This window comes from Falco biarmicus, chromosome 9 (genome assembly GCF_023638135.1).
Source record: "Falco biarmicus isolate bFalBia1 chromosome 9, bFalBia1.pri, whole genome shotgun sequence".
Classification (NCBI taxonomy): domain Eukaryota; kingdom Metazoa; phylum Chordata; class Aves; order Falconiformes; family Falconidae; genus Falco; species Falco biarmicus.
The window spans coordinates 33,134,657-33,158,517 of NC_079296.1; the positions used below are offsets into that span (position 1 = coordinate 33,134,657).

Consider the following 23,861-nt stretch of genomic DNA (forward strand, 5'->3'; position numbering starts at 1 on the left):
AGGGCAGGTAAATAACAGGAGCACTCAGCTCTGTATCCACAGCCCTCTCATATCTCCCCCTCATTCCCACACTTGCCGCTGGGGCCTCTGGGTCTCTAGCATGTGTCTTGGTTACCACTTCTTCCCAGGAGACACCTCTCTTCCCCCCTCTACCACATCCACTCTCAAACCGGCTCAAGCAATTTTTATGGCTGCACAAATCTGCAAGATACCCTGGAAGTCCTCTGCTGAGGACTTGGTCAATACGACATGAACATCATGCTCATCAGCTGTGACCCCCCCATCTCATCGGTCAGAGCAGCTGATCAGCTTCATTCCAGCAATGGCCCAATTAGGCTCTCCTCCCAAAATAATGCTGCACAGCAGCTGAGCCAGATCTCTGAGCGCCAACCAAAATTTCGTCACCTAGAAGACTAATTTGCACCCCCAGTTCTGTCGACAAAATAACTATGTTTTTCTTTTAAATTTCTTTTACAACACACAAATACAGAATTTTACAATGTAATTTAAAAAAAAAAAAAAAAAAAAAGGACTTAAAAGCCTCTCGGAAGAGAAAATCCATTACATACATTTCAGGAGATTGAGCACTCCCCTATCTCTCTGGGACAACCTTACAGTTTGTTTCCAGCTCACACAGTGCATGTAGCAGGTTGAGTACTCCTAGCTTGCAGTGAGTGAGTGCCCGGTTCTCTGCTGGTGCAGAAGAGGCGGTGGCTGAGAGGGGCAGCAGCAGGGCTTCACTGGGCCGGTACAGTCAGGCGGGGAAGCAGGGGAGCTGCCTTCTGGCTGCGCTCCGCAGACATGTGCTCCAAGCGCTCTGTGTAGAACCCGTTGAAGTCCAACCTGAGAGACGAAAAACCCAGCAGTTTTATTAGCCCACTGGCAGCCCAATGCTGCCTAAGAGTGGCACGCAGCAAGCCAAACCCAAGGGCCCCCAAAGGCTTGGTGCTGCAGGTGCTGCAGCACACGTGTTCATCGAGGTGCTCACAGGCAGCAAGGGGATCCAAAAATATATAAACTCTTTCACAGGGTCAGACGAATTTTAGGATAAAGTTGGTTGAAATGAGGGGTGTGAAGCAAGTCAGTGCAAGTCTCACTGCAGGAGGAAGCAGAGGATGCGTGCTTGTGCAGCAAGGGGGGCTGTGCTGCAGCACAGACCTCTCAAGCAGCTGTATTCCTGCTGCACACAGCCTTGGTCTTACCCAGCCATGGCCCTTGGAGGAGAAACCTCTCCCTGGGCATCAGCTGATTGTGGCCACATCACAGAGCCTTCCGAACTGCCACCTCCACATGGAACTGCCCCAGGCTACGCAGACACAGTGGCTTGTTCAGAGTGAAACAGGGATACCTGCACTGTGCCACAGGTGTTGGTGACACCTCTTCTGTGCTCGTCCCCTGACAACAGGCTAAATTTCACCTATTCTTTACAGGTGTATAAAATACATCAGGAAGGACCAGTCGCAAAGAGCTTCTACTCCAGAGCCATAGCTTGACCACACAACCCTGGAGACACGTTACTCGTGGATAAGGCACCAGGGGTGAGGGGTCCTCAGTCTCTGTATCTTCCCAGCCACTTCCCACCACTCCTTAATACCAGAGTTCACCACCACTGAACTCTGGTATTAATTTCCATACGACACCCACCACATTACCCACTGTAACTAACCATGAAATGTTGCAGTTTCTATTACCACCACCTCCTTGCTAACACAAGTATGCTTCAAATAGATTCACAGTTCAAGAAGACTAGTAACTGGTTGGAAGATGCTCAGCCAAAATCACAGGTATGGCTGATACCTGTAAACGCCTCTCCAAAGCAGGCAATGTCAGCAATATCACAATCCTGTCTCCTTGATAATCCAAAATGATGCCACAAAACCACCCAGCTCCATGCCTGCCGTGACCTTCCTTAGGCAGTTCTCTGCACTACAAAGCCAACAAAGACACGTGCAGCTCTTAAAAATGTGTGCTTTGGAGCACTAAGCAACAGTTGATACAAGCCTGTGAATCACACAAAAGTTACTCTCTACATGTCTCAATTTAAGTTGCTCCAATACTAAATGAATGGGCACAATATTTGAGTTTCATGTTGCTTAACAACCTTACACAAATGGCAACAAATTGTTCTTGACATTTTTTGGTGACTGCAGAAAAGAGAGCCTCGACAGATGGAATTTATCTGTTGCTCTCTCCTGGTTGCAAAGCTTCCATCTCTTTCATCCTTAAGAGTGGTACAAAGGAAACCTGACACTGAGGCGGGCATATCTACCAAACTTTGATTCAAATATAAGGCCAGGACTCATTTACATCCTTACTTTGAGGATCTGTTCCATTTCTAAAGTTGCTTTATTCCAAAATTCTTAAATTACAGATTTTTATTTGCTTTCCTTTCACCTGTGTTTTTAGGGTTAAAGGAACTTGGATAACTATCTCTTAAGAACTTGCATAGATAGCGCTTCCTCAAACTCTGCTTATGCTTCAGTTTCTTGTTTTGTGGCTGAAACTTCTTATTCACTGTGGTTTGCATCACTTCATGTGCCCTACCAGTCTTAACTCTAAACTCAGTCAATCTCTGTTTCCTCCAAAGCAGTAAAGGAAGTACATCTGATGAATGCTCACACCACTTGATGGCTAAAATTTTTAAGTATTTGGAATTAAGTAATCCTTCTGACTAAGTCCTCTATGCTGTAATTCTCCTTTTCACTACTGGGATGTGAAAGAACGACTCTCAAGATTTTCTGCAGTTGCCAACCATCTGTCAGCACTGCTGCAGGTGAAGCCAAGGGACCTGAGCAAGGCTTCAGCACACTGAAGACTTGAGAGTTAGATGTGAGCTTCCCCACTTTGAAGGAAACCCTCTGGATCTCAGTCTTCTGTTGCTTGCTGCTACAAATACAATGGTTGTGCCTCAGTTACTCAGTACTGTAAACTGAATAAATACTAACCATGATTAAACAAATAAAAGCAGAATACCAGAATTATGATAAAAGGGTTATTTTGTTATTTTACATGTTGACTATCACCCTTGAAAAGCAATCATACGAAAAGACCATACAAGAAAAGACCAGTATGTCTTATAAACTCTTCCATCTCTGTCAAATATGTTATTTCAGACAGCAACTGTCTCCGCTCTGGTTCTTGGGTTCCTGTTGCCATAGAGTCCAGGACGCAATTCAATAATCTCTACAGACTGAGTGAGAGCTAAATGTCACGTCTGGGCATTAATTGTGGGACTTCCACACTTTACAACATTACAACATGAGCAGCCTGTAGAAACGGGAAGGCATGTTCTGTTGCACAGCCTGCTAACATACAGCATTTCAGTTAAGGAAACAGGGACATGTGGTCTGTCAGTAAAGGTCCAGCTATGTCCAACATCTTGATGAAGGCTCAAGTGGTCCCAGACGGTCCAAACTGGGAGACTTGATAGTGATGACAGTCCTGATGGCATGAAGACCCAGTATTTCCTCTGCAGCCCTTGAACAGAACCGGGGCATGGGAACACCAGGGGGCAAGGAGTCAGACCCTCTCCTGGAACAGCTGGTTGCAGCTTAGGTCGCTGTTCTCAATGCAAACTGCTAACAGAAGCATTTTGTTTTCTCACAACCTACCTGAATCACCATACTTCTCGTTTCTCCTGAAACAAGAAGTAGTCATTGTAAGAACAAACATCTCCGTATTTGGAAGAACTGGCTCTAGAGCTTCCACAACTCACAAGTCACCTCCCACCACAGCAAACACTCATGTGCAGCCTGTGAAACACAAAGGCATCTGGTGGAGGACAGCCCATGGCCATGGCACCAGGGACCCACAAGTGAACAAGACACACAGCCAGTCTCCATGGTGCAGCACCAGCTTGTCCCCCCATCCTGGCAGATGCATAAAGCTGACACAGGGGTGGGGAGGCAATGATACAAGAGGTGAACCTCTGATGCTAACGGTAGGAGCAATGCTGGAAGCAGGACACCACCTGAGCTACTGCCAGAAAAGGCTTTACATAAGTGTCTGGCATCACACATGATGGAAGGCCGTTGCATGATGTAAAGACTGGTCAAGGACTTGACACCGTTGACTTCCCGAGTAAGCTTAGAACCAACTTGGACTGAGCTGGGTGATACCACCAGTGGGACAGTCTCCACATGTTCTTTGCAAAACTCAAGGATTGTGGGGTCACGATGCTCTTCTATTAAAAGAGCAGGCAACTTGGTCTTCAACACTGTATCGGCCATGCCCTGTGTGGCTTGCAATGATATCCAAGTGGCTGGATCACGGAGTTAGGTGCCATCAAGATCTCCTGGATGGAGCATCATAAAAAAGCCCATCAGTTAGAACTTGGAACTGGTAATGATAAAAATGTAAGCACTTGATAAAAGAAGGAGGCAGAGCTGGAGCACTGAGGGGGAGTAAATGTTCTTGCCTGGATGACTCAACTGCTTGTGGTCTCAGTCCTTGAATCTAGCCTGACTGGATACTGCTGTGACACCTAGGGGTGATGGCAGCAAGGGGACTGCAAGAGTTTAATGTCTTTGGCCTATCAATTTTTCTACAGATGGATCCTGTCTGCAATCTACATCAGTCCAATGATGATGAACAGCGATGCCCAGGCATACGAAGGTTGATATAAAACGTTCAGAAGGCCTTGATAAGCTGCACCATCATTTCCTAGAAGGATTTGCAGAGACTTGGCTGTCCTGGTTAGTCCTGAAAGGAACAGCAATCACTTGTACAGCTGGGGCCTCCACTCACAGCAACCAAAAAAGTCTCTGATGAATTTCCAAGATGAGAAGCTGACCTCTGACTCTGGTCACTTCAGAGATGGAGTGAATCAGAGTTATTAGGACTGTGGAGAAGAGGCCCTCAACTACCTTCCCATTCCAGAAATTGAATAGCAGCCAACCAGGGCAGTTCTGGTGGTAGAAACATAAGCTCCTACCCTGACAAGGAACGGAAGCAGGAGAGTTCAGACTAGCAAGCAGTCCTGTGGCACTGCATTTCCTTTCAGATGCCTGTAAGTATCCCTGTCCTCCTTAAATAAGGAGCATAATCCTACAAGGAAGAAGACATGTAATTCTCTACAGTGTTGTGGGAGCTGGTGGGCTAGCCTTCACTCCTGGAAGCACCCATGGTAACAGGCATAACAGGTTTTAGTGTTCAACCTTGGCCTCAGCTGAGATAGAGCAGCAGATGCTAACACAGGAGACCAGGGTAGTTGCTGGTCAAGAAGTTCTCAGAAGTAAAGGACAACTGGAAGGCCCAGCCTCCTGCTGGAATACTTCACAAAACAGTGTTCGCAAAGGTTGGTACCAGGAATCCTGGACAGCCTTGTCAGATGCTGTTAGAAAAGGACAATGAAAGCTTCAAGAGACACAGCATGAGGAGGGGACAACAACCTGCTTCAAAAAAAAAACATTCCCCAAACCTTTTCTGTTTCCAGGTGCAGCAGATCTCAACAGAGGTGTAAGGCTTATCAGCCAGCCATAAAAGACATCTGTTACAGAAGGGCAGTGAACAGAACTTAATGGGGTCGCAGGTTAATATTCTTACAGTTTTCCTGAAGATTAAATTAAAGGATGAGAATGACCCAGTTCACAAAGACCAAACAAAGCAGTGGAGCAGTTAAGACTACACTTAAACAAAACAAAACAGGGGACGAAGCACAGTTAAGAGAAAGCTCCAAGTGCCCTTTAGTTTTATGTGGTTAAAAAGAACTACATAAGGATCTACTCTGTTCCGTACTAAATATCAAAGGGGTTGGGGCACGAACGCCTTTTATCAGTTATCAGACAAATTTATGAACAAAATTGCACATCACTGCCAACTGATTCTAGCATATCTATCACTGAAAAACATTACAACTTAAGTAGGGAGTACTCCTTGGTAAACCAAGGGCTTTCCTCAGATAAAGATGAAAGGAAACAATCAACATCCAAAAATGACCTTAATTTCTGGCTAGTCCTGCAAGAGCTGTTTATAATTGCTTACATGAAAATAAGGCTACATGCCAGCTTACGGACAGGATGAAGAAACGAATGGATGTTTAGGATGGCTGTTTTCTGTGCCCTAGCTGACAGCAATAACAAAGAAGGTAAGACTCAAGTGGTTTAGGCTCACACACACTGCAACAGTGCAAATGCATCTATGAAACGTACAAACATAGAACAAGCACTTAAGAAAGTGTTGGTGTTGAAATATTTTATATTCATGAAAATACAAACCTCTAAATTATGCCTATATGCAATATGTATCTTGCCTCTTAATGGAAAAAGTCAGTCATTGTAAAAATCAATTGTTTTTTCTATGTGCCTAACAGTCTGCAAACAACATTTCTAAAATGTCACTCTTTGCCAGGTGTGAGGCGGCTGGTGCCCAGCAGCTCTTACATGACTTCCATCAAGGTGACCCTTTGAATTAAAGAGATGTCAACTCCTGACTCTCGCTTGCCTTCTCATTCTGTTGTTATATGCATGCCTCGGCTGAACATTTCCAGTCTGCAGGCTGCTGGGTTTCACGGGTGCTTAACTCTTGAAAAACATACTCCAGACACAAACACTAAAAGCTGCTCCCAGCAGCAAACTCCATATTGCAGTTATTTCAGTTTTGTTCCTAAAATGCTGGTAGCAGAATCAGAGTGAGAAGCACTCTGCTTGCACAGCACGTGCTCAGCTCAGGGTAATGCTCCTAGAGCATTATCTGTGTTCTTCAAAGCTAGAACTACCAGGGCAGGTCCCACCATCTTACACCAATCTATAACACAGATCTTAAAAATTCCGGCAACACTAATACGTGTGACTTATAGCAAAAAAACCCAAAACAAAACAAAAACAAAAAACTGTTAATAATTCCAAAGGTGGCCTTGTGCATCTCACTTTATTGAAAAAGAAACACAGAGGTCATAAACCTAGCAGAAAAACCTAGATCATCTCCTCTCTCCCCCCTGCCCCCTTTTCCCTCTCCCTCTCCTCTTCTCTTTCCCCTCTCCCTCCCTGCAACACAACTTGTGCACATGACTTTTAGGTATTACTGAGGGAATTTCAATTTCTAAGAAGCTAGTAAGTATGGGTGAGGCCACAATAAAAACATATTAAGAGATGCTTATTTAAATAAATACAAAGACGTGAACTTAAAACTAAAAAGCCACTTACAGTCAATCCCTTGCGTTGGTTTTCTCACCTTAGGAATACTTACACTGTACTCAGGAGCCAGCTTGTTCACTGTCTACACAGTGACACAATCCCCAAGAAAACTAACACTTGCATTACATTTAAAACATTAACAGACAAATCCTACATAATTCAAAGGAATGTGTTTTGGGTATCTTTTAAAGCCTTGGGTTAGGATGCAAAGCAGTATTTCTTGTGATTTCAGTGTTTTCATTGATGGGTCAGACATTCACAGTTATAATCAGCACTTTTTCTTCCTGAGCTGAATTTGGGAACCACAGGAGGGGAAGTTACAGAGAGAAAACTACTGGCTCACCTGTAGATGATGTTGAGCATGCTGTGCTCACAGTCATTGGTGCTGTAAACACTCAGTTTGTCCAACAGGTCCAGCAGATGTGTTGAAAAATTACTGTCAAACTTGTTGATTGTTGCTTCAAAGCCAGATGTCAGGTGGAGACTGTCGGCATGCTCTGCTAAAAGCTATCAAGCAAAGGCATAGTGACCCCGTATGTTTGGTGATTTGCACTTGCCAAAGAGATGCAATTATTCCTTCCCTATTTCCTAACCTGCTCAAAAATACTGCCATAAAACTTCACTGCTCGGCCACTAAAATAAATCTTTCACAACAGTTGCAAAGACCTCAATAGTTAAAAACCTTGCTACACCCATCTGGGAGAACTCCACAGTAGACCCCAGTAGAGTTATCCTCAAATATACAGTGTCATTATTTATTTTCAAGCAGGAGGAAAAGCCAGTAAGCAGAAAGTGAGCATTGCCTGATACAGGCTGTAACGTCTGAAGCAGTCTGATTTCCTTGCAGTGTGATGGACCATACCAGCCCATACCAGCCGTGTGCCAGAGAGGGGCCTTCGGTGGGACAGGAGGCAGCCTGCTAGCTGCAGAGAACGCCAAACAAACTGCTTAGCATGTGTGCATCTAGATAGAGAGATACGGACAAGACAAATACCCCAGATATGAAAGTAATGGGCTGCAAAGAGTCACACCCGAGAGTTTATTGGCTCATCCATCACAAAATGCTAGTTCTGGAAATAAGCAAGCTCTTGAGTTGCAGAAAGCCTGTATGCAGGCACCCACTGCACAGCTGAAAATACAACTAAGAACTTAAAAACAAGTGCAGGGACTGTTGTGGGAGAGAGGGTCTTCAAAGCAGACTCTGAGAACACCATCAGCACTCCACATTGCCCTCAAAACTGCCCACAATTCCACAAAGGTTCTGCTTTTGGGGCCAGAGGTGCTGTAGGAACTAGGAAGGTCTACCTGCAAGAGGTAGGTCATCCACCCTGACCAGACTGTGACCCAGGCAGCATTCACAGAGGAAAGGGCCCATCTATTCACCCCATGTCCCACCTTGTTAGTCAGCTTCTTCTTTGCAATCTCTTGAGCACGCTCCTCCTCTGTTGGTGGGCCCAGCATTGTGCCATGCTCTAAGGTGAGCCGGTCCATCTCACTATCCAGCTTCATGCTCTGGGTGAACCTCTTGGAAGGGCAGAGCATTGAGGAAATGGTTAGATCCCATTTTTTCAACTGTGACAAAGCATGAGGCTGACTCAGTTCTGCTAGCCCTGCAGCCAGCTAACTAAACCCAAAAGGAAGGTGTGGGTTTTTTAAAGCTATGGGCTCCCTGAAATGCTGGCTAGATTGTGCCCGCGGAGAACTGTCTCCATGGGTCCAATCACCAGTCCTTGCTTGACCCTCAAGAGCATTCTAAAAACTACAGAGCCCTACAACTTACACCTCAAATTCTGCTGCAGGACTGGCTGAAGAGAGGTAATTCAGTTCATATGAACCTGATTCCAATGCTGAAAAAGAAGAGCATAGAGAATGTTGTGGAGGGAGAAGCCACAGAAACCTTTTGGGAAAAAGGATGAGGGTCTGAGCAGTCAAGCTTTGTAGACTGCTGGCAGAAGGAATAGAGGCTTTTCTACATGCATCGAGGACAAGAGGAGCTGAACGGAAAAAAGGGACTGTCATAGTTGGCTGGCACCCAAAGCAGCTGGCAGTGGCATGGTCAATATGGGGAAGCTGTACATACCTGCATGCAGTTTGTGAACATGACACAGACAGACATCAGCTTGGAGAAGATCTTCAGCAGCTCCGGGTTAGTTAGCATGCAGTCCTTCAAGCAGTTATCCAGGAAGCTTGTGTGGTGGCTCAGGACATCATCAATATTAGATGCCTGGGACAGGACAGTACAATAATGAAAACCAAACCAGGACCGCTGTTGCTGCACCAGACCAAAACTCTAACCTGACATCCTGCTTCTGACAGTGACCTCTCAGACATGCTCTGGGGCATGTTGAGATAATTCTCATGTACTTTTCAGCTTTGAGAAACATCTTGAGATGGAGACTATTTGCCCTACTGCATTCAACAGCCCTTCACAGGCTTTTTATCCTTAATTTGTCACATCACCTTTTCAACCAAATTATGATTTCTTTAATCACCCAAATGCTCCACTGGAAAGAAGGCTCAGGATGGAGTTATCTGCTTTATGAACATGCACTTCCTTTGCTTTTAAATCTGCTTGTCATGCCCATTCCCACCTTCACAATCTCAGTAAAGTCAGCTACAGTAAGTGGAAAAGAGAGAAAAAAAATCAAAGAACCTTAAGCATTAGTAAGTTTACAAGGCTAAAAATGCACACACTATTCAGAAACCTGTTTAGGAGCACAATAAGGAACTGGGACATGCAGTGTTGCAAGGATTCTGTAAGAGTTTTGTCCAGCTCTGCTACTTCAATGGGCTGTTTCAGTCTGAAATTTTAAATGATAGATTAAACCCTGTCTCTCATTCTGTACAATTATGTGATGTGCTGAAGCTGAGAAAATTCAAGGTTAGGAAAGAATCATAGGACTAAAATTTCCAAGGTATCCATACTGCTCCATCAGGATAAATGCCCAAAAAAACCCCAAACCCGTAACCTTTTAAACAACTAGTATATAATACAGATAAATGCTACTCTCCAATGCAACAAACATGCTAGCTGTGTTGACAAAGACAATGACATTGTGAAGAAGAAGATACTACTTATATCTTTAGGAAGAAAGCACCTTAACTTCAAGTGGAAATGCACGAAAGGTCTGACAAATAAAAAACTGCATAAGGCATGACATGAGACCAGTGAGGATCATCCCTTTCCCTCCTAAGATGCAAACTAAGGGGAAAAATTACCCCAGTCTACAGGCTATGGAGGCTAAAAAGCCAGTTCTGCATTCTCTGTTTGGAAACACATGATGCTTTTATTTCAGTCAAGGAAGATTTTTACCCAGTAGCTGGGGATACGTCATCCCTAGCGAGCAGCTCTTTTAAAGGACTGCGTAACAAAGTGGTTGCTGAAACAGCTTCTTTAGCTGGCAGTGCTGAGATGTTCGACTCACAGGTGCCCGTATCACTTTTCCTACCCAGGTACTGGCAGAGATCATGCTCCACCTCCCAGAGATTTAAAAGCCTGGAAGGACACTGGTGAGGATGGGAGGCAAACATGCATTTAGGTTACGTCTCAAAGACTTTTCTAACTTGTAAAAAAAAAATCTTCAAGTGATGACTTGTGTACACATTCACATCACGGGCATCTTTGAGTCATTACTACTGCACTATTACTTGGAGAAGTCCTTTATGTACAGAGGTATGGTAGAAATGCTCTACAAAACACTGCAGCAGCCCTCAAGGTTTCAGAAATTAAGAAGTGTGTGGTGAAGGCATGGACAGATCTCCTTCTTGCCATACAGCCATGGAAACACCTTTCCCCGGTGTCAGCAAAGTCACTTTATACCTACTGTCTCAACATTTCTGGCAGGCTGAAGGGGCTCACAGGTGTTCCACAGCGAGGGAAAAATTCTGCCCACCTGGACTGTCAAAAAGGTTTGGTCTATAGATGTTTTTTGGGAATGGGCTCTCTGAGAAACAGTATAAACTTGCAAATTCCTTTTTGGAACTGAAATAAAAATGCTTCAATACCACTGTATCTCTGAGGAAGCACAGAAACTCAGTGGCTGAGAGCCAAAGTAGAGACGGATCTTCAGACAGTCTTTGCAAAAGCCTGGAGTCAGGAGATTGTCTTTTCTGAACAAGGGATGCCATCACTACAGACCACATGTCTACTGCCTTTAACAGTCCCTTCTAGGACATCTGGAATCAGAAGAGGCTGAAAGGAAGTGCTACTTGAAATCAGTATGAAAGAACTTGGGACAGAATAACTTGTTCAAGTGCCTCAATGCAAATAAACTGAGCATTATATTTTGTAAACCTAAACTTACAACAAAATTAAGAACCAAGTATCTTCTCTCAGATCATTCAGGGGCTTAACATATAACCTCTTTTTGTTCAGAAGTTCTTGCCAAGAATGCTCACATTCCTAGACCCGATTGCCAAGAATGCTTGCAAGAGATGCTCGCATTCCTAGACCTGATACCTCCTGTGAATTCTCCATGAGAAAGGATGACAGGGCACCAAAAAATACTGGTTAGCTGTCCCCAGAACAACACTCCAGTATACAGTAGAAACTAAGACAGGGTCATTTGATGCTGAAGATTCACAAGGCTCATCAGAGAGCTGCCAAGAGAGCTTAATGCTGTGGCTTAATGCAGATTGCAGAAGGAGTGTTGGGCTGTTTGGTACATCAGATAAATGTTTTTCATGGTGTAAGAGGAAAAAGATTTGCAACTCAGAAGCATGTGATCACAGGATGACTATGAGAGGGAACAATAATAAGGTGATGTACAACTGCCTCCCATTTCCTCACAGTAGCTGGGCACCCTAACACCAGGCCCAACACAGCAGCACCACAGCTGGTAAGGAAGCTGAGAAGGACCATGAAGAATGCAGTATCCTTTCGTATAAGGAAAATTATTACAGACATTGCAAAGGTTATGCTGCAAAATAAGCAAGCTTGAGGAATGGATCACCGATCATCTGCTCCAATCAAACACAAGTTCACTGGCACAGCCCTTGCCTGTGCCGAGTGACATATGCCAAGACAACCATCATACAAAGCTCAGGGAAAGCACTTCCTAAGGGCCTTCTCAAGTTGTCTCCTGGCATGGAGGAGATGGCAGCAGGTCAGACTCCCTTCTTTGGCAAAGCCCTCCAATACTACTCCACCAAGCTTTGTACCCTCGAGCACTTCCACAGGGTTTCATGACATACCCCAGCCCACGCAATGCATCCCTGCAGCTTCGTGCTATGAAAACAGCTACAACACAGCCCTCCCCAGACTGCTGCGACACTTGAAACTGCAAGAACAAAAATGATTGTATGTCAGGACCACATGGGACCCAGCGGTGACATTGGCTACGTAATGTGGAGCAGACAGCCTATGTCTCTGCCCTTGTTTTAGGCAGCAGTACAGAAGTAACCTAAGATACCCTCTCTGATCTCTTTTTCTTCCTATAAAGACTTGTTGGTATGCCAGAAACCAGTAAAAGCCAGGCGTGTCCACTGGTGCTGAGAGGTAAGGCAACCAGTGCCCTGCCCTGGCTCCAGCACACATTGCTGAAGAACAAAGAAGCTATGGGTTGGGCCCAGGCTGATGGCAAGGAAGACAATGTGTATTTGCAGCATTGCTGTGGCTTTCACTAGACCCTCCAATGCTCGAGCATCATCCTGCACTTGTCTAATGAACTCCCACAGTAACTCTGTATGCCCCAAAGTCTAGATCTTTACCACACTCAAGTAAAAAAGGAAGTGAGAGAAGAGTTTGCTCTAGACAGACTGAGAATAGCCCTTGATCTGTTGGTGACAGATCTTCTCCTCTGTTGCTGAGGATGGAACCAACAAATCTGACATGAATGAAACCAGATATGAGAAGACCTTTACAGGCTTCTTGACCAGCCTGTTCTGAAAGGTAAAGTCCCAATGACTTCTCATTCTTGGTTTAAAACAGGCAGGTGGGACATCACCTGAGAATGTGTTTCTCTCCAAAACAATAAAGACATCTCATATGCTCATCAGGAGATAAAAACTGGTTCTTGCAGTTTTTCCTAGGGCGAACAGTTAACTTCTGTAGAACTCACTGGCTTGGATTAGTGAACCAGAAATACTCTGTAACACACCTGGAAAATCCCACAGCTCAGAACACTACATTTTTGTGAAAGGAATCAAAACGATGCTAGGCATACTTTGTCCAGATACCCACTTGGTCAGGTATATAAACCAGTGGGAAGCGAGCTTAGCCTCTCCCAGACACCGCTGGAGTGGAAAAGCTCTCCAGACTTACCTACCTGCAGTGAGAATACATATGTATCCACCTGAATAAGGAAGGCCCTGTTTTATAACAGATAGTCCTAACATGCCAGTCCTTGGCAGCTTCATGGAAGAGAAAGTACAGACTTCACTTTTAAGGGCACTGTAAGTCAGCCAAGGAATCAACTGAAGATGTCTGGACCAGTTTACGACCTTTGCACCCTGCATCTTTCTTCCCTTCCCATAGTTTTCTTCTATGTACAGCAATGTTCAGCAGAACACCACCTTTATGTAGCAGAGTGCACAGTATGAGCTGGGCATAGATAGGAGGACGCAACAGAGGAAGGGGATATAGGGCTAATAAAGCAGAAAGGTGATGTAGAACAGCAGCACTCCCTGCAGTGTGATTACAACAACAGTTCCCAGATACTTAAGTGCCTCCAAGAAAATAGATACCTGCAGTAACTGAAATTAGGCATTTTTTCCCTATATTAAATTTGTTAACAAGACTTCCATTCCAACTTCTCTCATGTGAACACACTCACCAACTTCAGGTTCTTCTCAAGAATGTGCCACGTTGGCTCCATCACTTCAAACATCATGTAATACTGGATATTCTGTACAAAATTCAGCATCCGCTGCCGCAGTGTGAAAGCACCAGCAAACCTAGAGGAGAAAGCACACCCACACAACTTAGAGCTAGCAAATGCCACGGAGAACTATCACCAGGCTTGCACAGTCAAGCAGAGCTAAATATTTCTGCCCTAGCAAATTCACTGCTGCAGTATGAGGGAGATTATAAAGTTAATGCAAACCATCTCTGCTCATTTTCCACATATTCAGATGGCTTTCCCTCAATTACTACAGTCAAGTTTTGAACCTGTTGTAGAATGGACAACTGCTTTGAATATTTGCTTATATTAAACTGAAAATTTAGTATTAAATATTAGATCAATTTTACTATTGTAAATATAGTGAGGCATGCACACATTAGCAGGGCAAAATTCAACATGACAAATGGTTCATATTTCTTTCCAACCTTACTTGTTAAATGAAGGCTTAAAAATATTCTATGCCTTGCATCAATATGTTGAGGGGATCCAAATACTTAATCAGATCACCTGCTACCTAGGGTATTTAATGCACCTGCACCTAAAAATAGAATGGTGGGACTACAGAGAGGTTCCTTTCAGTGTTAATTTAGGCAGGCTCTGTGGTGGCAAACCAAGAACTGACTTCAGCAAACCGGGACAGGTCGCCAGAGAGGTAGGGGATACCTACCCTAGGAGTTTTCAACCATGGCTGCCCTATCTCCCGCCAATCACAGTCATCCTGTGAGCTGGAGGTTGGACTAGAGACCCTCACAGGTCTTTGCTGCTAATACCTCTACAAATACAGGAGAACCAGAACTACAGTCATGTTGGCTGAGGTTAGTGCTGAGGCAGTCAAGATCACCTTGTGACAAGAAAGTGCCACTGGCAAGGCAGAAGGTACTACCTTGCAATGCTGGGGTCTGGCTCACACTCCAAAGAGGTGCCTCCAGCACCTGGAGTGGAGATCCAAAGATCAAATCTACCCTCACAGATGGAAAGGATGGAATGGTTTTCTGGGAAAGCAGCCCACCGATTTTACCTTGTTCGATCTTTATCACATCAAAACCTCAAACATTAGCCAAGCTGTGTGAAGGCTGCGAGTCCTTCCTAGTGGTCTGGCCAGAAGAAGAGAATGGTGTTTCCCACAGCATTCTCCTGGAGAAACGGGCTGCCCATGGCATGGACGGGTGTGCTCTGTGCTGGGTAAAAAGCTGGATGGACAGCTGAGCCCAAAGAGAGGTAGAAAATGGAGTTACATCCAGCCGGCAGCCGGTCACAAGCGGTGTTCCCCAGGGCTCAGTACTGGGCCAGTTCTGTTTAATATCTTTACTGACAGTCTGGACAAGGGGATTGAGTACACCCTCGGTAAGTTTGCAGATGACACCAAGTCAGGCAGGAGTGTTGGTCTGCTTGAGGGCAGGAAGGCTCTGCAGAGGGCTGGGTTGGACCGATGGGCCGAGGCCAACTGTATAAGGTTCAACAAAGGTCTTGCACTTGGGTCACAACAACCCCTCACAACACTACAGGCTTGGGGCGGGGCGGCTGGGAAGCTGCCTGGCAGAAAGGACCTGGGGGTGCTGGCTGATGGCTGGCTGAACATCTGAGCCAGCAGTGTGCCCAGGTGGCCAAAACTTCACACCAACAAGGAGAAATGAGCCAAGCAGTACGGAGATTATTGAGCAGACACTTCCTATCGAAACACAAAATGTTACATTTCAACCTCTCTCAGCCTGTAAGAAATTTGTAAGGATCTTTCTCAAATCAAAATGATCTGATCCATGTCACAACATATCTAACTAGCAAGAAGGAAACCCAACACTTCACATGTGATCCAGCACAAAAAAAGACCATACCACTTAGCTGAATGCAGGGAGAATTGCTTGGCTGTCTTACTGCTGATCCAAACGTTGCACAACTGTCTTTCCACATGTTTGCAATAGAACATGTGTCTGAAAAGCATCTGGTATCTTGTCAGTGCTTTCCTGGAAAAAAAGGAGAAATCCATCCAGATTAAGCCCTGTTCTGATTGACAGACTAAGCTGTGAAGGCTGAGGCTGCCCAAAGGCAAAGAGACTTTATACAATATGTTCCTTACGCCTTCAGACGCACACAGATCTGCACTGAAACAATTTGAACCAAAGGAAAAAAAAAAAAATAATCACACTTGTAACCATCCCAAAGAATTTCTCTCCAAGGAGTTCCTCCTCTGTACTTCCTGCCAGCAGGTACATCACCAGCGTCCTTCTTCAATTCCCTTGAGCTATCCGCAGACAGGTCACTCACGTAGGTGCTGGGATAAAGGCTGAAAGCCTGTGGTCATGTAACCACTGCACTAAAACTGCTATGATCACCAAAACAATTCACTAGGATCCTCCAAAAAGATAAGAGCGAGCTGTAACCAAGATATAGGCAGCATTACCCTGCCAGTGATGCACTGTCAGAAGCAGATGGGGATGCTTATTTATAGCTTCAGGGACTGGAATCAGGTCTGCATTCAGACACTTCAGCGTAGGTGTCTACAGAGCTCCAGTCGATACAGTTCGTGAAACCTTACCAAATAGTATTTTTACTTCCATAGCTACCATTGGAGCTAATACGCTCAATTTGAAAGAAAGAGACATAATTTCAAAAACATCATGTCATTAGACAAGTCCCACTATGTCAACTGATTTTTTAAAGAGGAAATTAAGGGACAAACTAACTGTCAGCATTTAACAATTTAACATCTTTCAACATGTTCATGTAACACTGCTTGTCCTATTTGCCCTGACTTAACAGCAGCAGGTCTGCCAGACTTTCTCCAGGGAAACAGGAGGCAAATCCCTGCAGAAAAAATGAACCATTCAGTTCCTCGTAAGTCAATTAAATGCAAAATAGCTTGCTATAGCAATTCTAGCAACAGCCCGTATCCTTCTAGTTTGCAACCAGGGACACCAGAAAGTGCCTTTTTTTCTGCTCTCCATGTTTGAGAAGTGTTTGATTCTTACATGGCAACCCTCTCTGTGAGGGTTCACATTCACAGGGGAGACACTTCAGAAAACCATGGACAAATGAATACTGGGTGGGCAGTCACAAGTAAAACCACAGACCAGGCTGAGAAAGCATCCTTTGATCTATGTCTTCCCACCATTTGAAATGAAAGTTTGACTTGCCAAGCGTGCCTTAGACAGTCTAGTGGGGTTCTACTGAAGAGACAATCCATATTCCATAGTCTACAAGTGGAACACGCGCAGCTCAACAATCCCAAACTGTTCCTTACTAGTCAGCAACATATAATGTCACTTTAAAGATACAGGTTTTCCAGTATCTTGCTGCGTGGAAACATGCTTCAACCCAATGCAAAAGCTTCTACCTTTTTTTTCCTTCAGTGGATTGATACCTTACCTGTTTATAATAAGGGACAGAGGCCACTTAACAATGTAGTCAAAGGAAAATGCTTCCAGACCACTGAGAGTAAGCTCTGTGGGATCTGCGCTGATAATGGCCTTTTCCTGTTTCGTTTCTATGGCCAATACTCTCAAAAGCTGCGTAATGAGGTCATGGGGCATCAAGTCAATCTATAAAGGAAGAGCAGGAAAAAAATGAAGCCACAGGATACTCACAACTACTGTGTAGCAACAGATACGTGGCAGAAGTGCAAACTATCAGTTGTTCTCAAGTCATCAGACCAACCTAGGAAACAACAGTGAACAGTATGATCTGGAATGGAGCAGCAGACACAAGAGCAGCATCACTGCAGCATACAACGTACTACACTGCTGATCATTCTCCCTTGCCCTCACCCTCTGTAAGACCTATTCAGATCTCACGCTCCCCAGGCACAGCCTCTGTGCTGCTTCACATTTGTAAAATACGCAATCAATAATAGGCAGGACTTCTAATCAAATATTTTCTTGTACTCTGAAGTGAACAACCAAGCTGAGAATAAGTATGAGAGCACACTGCTGCTTCCACTTCATCCTCAGGCCACCCAAAAGCACATTCTCTGTGTTCAGACGCCAGCAAGAAAATGCAGCTCTTTGTCCAGGGTGGGTACTTCCAGTTGCTAATCTGGATGAAAGAGGATTTAACCCAGAGAAGGTCTACAGAAGGACAGCCATCAATTCTCTTCTCCTTCACTGTACATTCAGCAGGTTCTTACAGGCACAATCTTCCCAAATCATGGCAGGCCTTCTGCTCAAATTCAATTAAGTTCTGCTTACACACATTCTTACCTTTAAATCGTCCTTGAAAGGATCTGTGTTGGCTGTGCTCATTCGCAGAGCTAATTCAAGCAGAGCCTCTAGTCTTGTAGTTATGATGTCATCCACAGGTTTCTTAAGTTCCTCTTCTGTGAGATCCATGAAGTGAACAAAAAAGTCCCCTTGATCCATCAGGAAATAGTGTTTTATAGATCTGCTCATGAAAATGAAGGGACAATTGATTAAGATTTTTAAAGCCCAAATTAATCCATATTAAACCTGAAAGAACAAAAGCAATCAATTCAGCCAGCCTACTGTGTTTGATCACAAAATGTTTCTCTTCACAGAGAACACACAGCCATAAATACCCAATCTGGAGACTAGTCTTTTATGCATCTCCCCTGCTCCCTACCACCTCAGTCAGGATGCTTTTGTGCTGTCAGATCAGGGCTGCTGCTGTTCTTGTTACCTTGAAAAATGCAGCTTAGGGAAAAAAATCCAACACGCATGGACTACATTGCTGGGCAAAGGCTCATACTGCTAGCCTGTACAACACCCCAACCTCCACAGCGTGCAGATCCATCCAAGAGGCAGTTGCCAATTCAGAGCAGAATCTTGGAGTCCTTTGAATGAACAAGTATCTGTGCTGACTTTTTAAGTACTCCAGGTACTTGCATTGATTTCTGCTCAGTAGGATACATAAAACTTTAATTGGCACCAGGGAGAGCTAATTGCAGTGGGCCAGGAGCTTGGAAACAGCTCAGAGAAGAGTATGAGGATTAACTTAACACCTGGCTAAAGATCACACATGATAACTGCAGCTGTCAGAGCAAAAATATGACCAGTCTGTGGTTGCAGGCTCCTGATCACTGTCAATTTGGGATTGTGCTCAGCCTCTCTGTTTCCCTGACTGTCATTACTCTTTTGAACCAAGAAAACTCCCCCAGTCACGAGGAAGTCATGACAGCATCAGACGTTAACTGGGAACACAACAAGCAGGGGAGTGAGATACTTACTGCTAACACACCCCAGAGCAAAAACCCAAATAAAAACCTGAGCTAAAGCTGGCAACAATGCCACTTCAAGCAGGAAGTTGAACTAGAGATCTGCCAAGGTTGTTAGTCCCTTCCAACCAACATTTCTGGGATGGTGGAAATAGTCAGTACTCCCACTTAACTGAGGAGAGATGGTTATCTGTCACAGGTCCCCGGGGTTTCAAAAGTGCACACACGGGCGGGAAGCTCAGTAGCTTCCTCCTCAGCCAGCTGCCCCTGCACTTGCACCCCAACAGATTACATATACACAGGACAGGTGCTGAATTATGTAGCAGAGAGTCTGTTTCAAAGATGAGAAAGTTATAGACATCAACCCCAGCTAGAAGGGCGGAGCAACACCTTAATCTGAAACTACACTGATAGATGGACCCAACAGATGACATGTGCCACCAGAACTTTGGAAGCCTGTGTCTTTTGAACAGCCCTATTAAGCAAAGAAGGCTTGGAAAGGATGACATCATTAGCAACACTAGGAAGAATCTCCTTAACAACTGGCAGGCTTCAGACAGATCTCAACCTTTCACGAAACAGGGCATGTTCTCTGGTGGTTTTCACAGGGCAGGAAGGCATGTATCAATTTCAAAGGAGAGAAACATGGATCTTCAGGTCTTCCCACAACCTCTCTCATCCACAGCTGTAGTGTTCCCAGGTCTGCAGCAGACACCTCTGTTGCAGTAACAACTTTTCTGGACCTAGTAACGAGCAGGCCCAAAGCAATCCCACCCCCATTCACTTCAGTTGCCATTATTGCTCCAGCTTATGTCTCCTAATGAGCAGCTTCTTCTGCAAGTCACTTGGCAGGTTTGTTGCATGAAGCTCAGACCACTTTCTTTCACAGTGTCACTGGTTTGAAGCAAACCCTCTGGTATCACATCTCAGATCAATTACAAATCATCTTACAACCAGCTATCAACAGCTACTTCCTACCTATTTGTTGCTGTCCTGTTTCCTGGATAGTTAAGATTCCTGTTTTTATTCTTTTCTGAAGATAGTAATAAACTAAAAGCTTGATTCACACAAGGAAGCTGGAGTTTGCATGCTAGAATGCACTTGCATTTGCCACCAGCTGAATGTGTTACGAGAATCAAAACATATGTTATTAAAATGAACTTTAAAAAAGGACATTGTTGAGAAAAACCTGTACTGCAACTTGGGGCTAATACACTTACTCTATTCCAACTACCTATGTTTGCATGAATGATAACCATGGCATATATTTGGTGAGATGCTTATTATCAATTTATTTCTTATAAACATCAAACTTGTCTTGATCATACCAGATATTATTAACTCCTTTCACAGGAGTTGGGAGTGACAGGCAGCTGTAAGACAAGTCATGAGAGAGGTGGAGATGTCCACATATGAGGGTGCATTTTAGGACCAGGCTAGACAAAGCAATGACTGCCCTGACCTACTTTTGGCAACAGCCTTCCAAGGAAGTTAGACTAGAAAACCCCCAGACATCCTTCCCATCCAGTATTTCCATGATTTTACACTTTTTTTTTTTTCTTCAGAAAAAAACCCAAACCTTATTTTTTCAGGTCAATCTTGCTAATAGAAAGAATACATTAATAATATCCCAGGAAAAGAGAGCTGACTTCAAAAACTTATGTTCACTATCAGTATAATCTATCTAACATGCATTTAGTAGAATAAGTCAAACCTTAGGTGAGCCACCAGCTCCTTCTCCTCCATTAGGAAGTCCAGAAGAACTTTGCTAGCATAGTTATAAGCTTTTTCTATTTGTTCCACATATGCTCGCTCTTTTAAAGTATAAATGACCTCTTTAGCCACAGGGCAGGTAACATCACGTCCACATTCTCGCACAACATTTAAATATTTACCTAGAAGCAAAAAGAAAAAACGACACATAATCATACCTACTGTACATCCAGCAGGGAAACAAGATATGCTGTGAAACGTTTACACTGAGTTCTACTGAAAGCTGGGAAGGATTCAGACACCATTCAAAAGACAATACAGGATTTTAAACTAGGCATCTAGCGTGACATTTAAGGAGAGATATAGAAATGGCTTTGTTTCCCAGTGGTGGCAAAACATCTCTGTAGACAGCCAGAAGCTTTGAAGATCAGATGCTGCACTTCAGAAGTAGCTTCTGGAGGATCTGTACTTATGGAAGAGAACAATGGTAGCCATCAAGTTGCATGCTTCATTTAAACATCCAAATTAAAACTCAGCCTGTTCAAACCTCAGTTGTCTAGCTCCATCTAGCTAGGTGCTAGAAAACTGTACCGATAAAACAGCAGTAAGACAGACAACTCCCCTTGCTGCTGGACTCCTTCCCACGCGTTCTTTTATTTATAGGATTTGGGGTTCTTTTTAAATCGTGTTCTTCTATTCCTCTGAGAAGTTCAGTTGTACAACCGCATAAATTGGCAAAGCACAATGACATTTATCTTTACCCAGCGAATGGTAATGCTTGCCTCAAGATTCCTCTTACATCAAAAGCATATCTCTACTTACCTGTGCTTAGTATTTTGTCAGCCATTTTCTGCAAGAACGAGGGAATTTGTTGCTGAACAACAGTATATCTTTGATCCCAATACTTGTCATTATAGTCCTCCTGAATCTTCTCCTTCTGCAGCTCATGTTCTTCCACCATAAACTCACTGAACAGTTAAAGCAGATTTTTAGAAGCAGGAAGTGGTACAATGAGGATTACTTTTTTTGACCTGTAAACTGGTAATACGATCTATCAGAGATAAGGTCTCATGAAAACACATTCCAATCAAGAACTGAAATCAGTCTGTATTTGTACTAAAGGGAGCATTATGCAGAGTGTTTCTGCTGATCTGCAATCAATTATGACGGAAACAGAATTTTATAGGGTTCGCAAACCAAGTCTAAACATTACTTGGTTGTCAGTGTAGAGGTGAGGAAGCTGGCCTTTGTCTGCCTTCTTCACCATCAGGAAGGCATTAATTTTAGCTATTTTAACTCAAGTTTCACCCCCTTTAAGATTCTGAGAAAGTGGGAAACATAATGCTGCATAAAATATTAAACACAGCAAAACACTTCAAATGACTCTACAAAAGCCAAGAAACTTCAGAAAGTGTTGTTAGCTCATATCAGATTAGCATATTAGTGGATTACATTTAACATAGATTCACTGAATTACACTCGTGCCCCGTGAGAAGAGGGCTCACACCTGTTGTGAAGAGGAAGAGGATGTGAGAGAATACTTTAAAGGGGACAGGCACGGAGAGTTGGAATTTGAGTGGACTGCATATTTGAACTGTTGTGCTATTGACTTTTGCACATGATTTCCTTGAATTTGGAAAAATAAAGCAAGTGAGAGTGTGTCTGACTGTGTAACCACTGATTCAAATAACAAATGTAGTTAAACACATTCCAGCATCTCCTCTTCCTTGCAATACTGCCTCAACTGCTGCCAGGTCCAGGTTTCTAGGTTACACAGACTCTAGAGAACAGAGGGATAGGTGCACTAACAAAGTAGAAGCCAAAGACCCAAACAGTATTTCTTAACTTTTGCATTTAATTTTCATTCCTTAACTGTTCTTTACCTGTACGGATCATTAATGATGCCTCGATATATCCACTTTTCCAGAATTTCAAAATAAGGCACGCTGGCTGCCTTGGTTAAATACAGGCACAGCTCCTGGGCCTGGCTGTCCCCCGTGTAATTGAAAGTCTTGTCATGGAGCAAGCTCAGGGTTGATCCTCCCATACACTCACCTTTATCCACAGAAGTAGCTAAAATTTAAAAATACAGATATAAGACACAAAGCTGACACAGATTAATTGCACAAGCTGTGCTGTTAAATGTAACAAAGTTAGCAGTCGATTAGCTGACAACACTAAGTCACAGATCTCTCTGTCAGATGTAGAGCCCTGCTGAAGATGTAAGGCCATTCCACCACACAACCAAAAGCTTACATCCTGAAACGTCCCGAAATGAAAACCCAAATGATCAACAATCTAAAAAAGCAATAACCAAATTCCAGGTGGTAATGCAAGAAACACACCCCTCAGCGACTTGCTTGAGAAACCTCTGATCTCACAAGCCCTTCTGTTCCCAGCTGTAACACTGAGGTAGCCACGCATACAGCTCAAACACCAGGATTTAGGCAGGTTGATAGTGAAATATATACTTTGCCTTCACAAAAAGGATATAGCAACAAAGAAATACAGTACTGCTGTGAGTTTTGGATCAAAGCAAACCTCAATATATTTGGCTAACTGCTGTGCTCCGAAAAACTGAAAATTTCAGGTAATGTGAATACCAAGAGGGATCATCCAACTCCAGATTGTAAGCAGAACAGATATTTATGTCCAGATAAATTATCTGAGTAGAGAGAAATGTACAAGTATTCTCATGTCAAATAATTTAACCAAAATTACTGAGGCAACTGCATCTGTGACCAACAACAACATGCAACAGCACAGGCTGGGACTGGCTAGCTGAGGAGCGGCACGGCAGAGAACAGTCATGGAGTCCTGGTGGACAACCAGCTGATCGTGGATTGGCAGCATGTCCTTGCAGCGATGAAAGCCAACTGCACCCAGGGCTGCACTGCCAGTGATTGTTCCCCTCTGCCCAGCGCTGGTGAGGCCACACCTGAAACACTGCATTCAGTTTGGGCTCCACAAGTATGAATGACAAAACGAAGAGTTCAGCAGAGGTTAATA

At 43.9% G+C, this 23,861-nt stretch overlaps 1 protein-coding gene across 5 annotated transcripts in view; it reads right to left on the reverse strand.

Annotated features, from left to right (window-relative positions):
- Positions 1 to 449: 449 nt before the first annotated feature.
- TUBGCP2 (tubulin gamma complex associated protein 2) overlaps positions 450 to 23,861 on the reverse strand; it is a 35,321-nt gene continuing 11,909 nt past the window's right edge. For 4 of the 5 annotated variants that reach the window (XM_056352150.1, XM_056352149.1, XM_056352148.1 and 1 more), the window contains exons 8-18: positions 22,736 to 22,925; positions 21,675 to 21,820; positions 20,854 to 21,034; positions 18,169 to 18,349; positions 17,339 to 17,511; positions 15,808 to 15,936; positions 13,907 to 14,027; positions 9,214 to 9,357; positions 8,529 to 8,657; positions 7,477 to 7,640; positions 451 to 843 (exon numbers count right to left, since the gene is read on the reverse strand). In XM_056352150.1, the coding sequence (XP_056208125.1) occupies positions 738 to 843; positions 7,477 to 7,640; positions 8,529 to 8,657; positions 9,214 to 9,357; positions 13,907 to 14,027; positions 15,808 to 15,936; positions 17,339 to 17,511; positions 18,169 to 18,349; positions 20,854 to 21,034; positions 21,675 to 21,820; positions 22,736 to 22,925 (1,664 nt within the window). In that variant the 3' untranslated portion in view covers positions 451 to 737. Of the gene's footprint in view, positions 844 to 7,476; positions 7,641 to 8,528; positions 8,658 to 9,213; positions 9,358 to 13,906; positions 14,028 to 15,807; positions 15,937 to 17,338; positions 17,512 to 18,168; positions 18,350 to 20,853; positions 21,035 to 21,674; positions 21,821 to 22,735; positions 22,926 to 23,861 lie in introns of all 5 variants that reach the window. The other variant, XM_056352151.1, reaches the window with a different exon arrangement.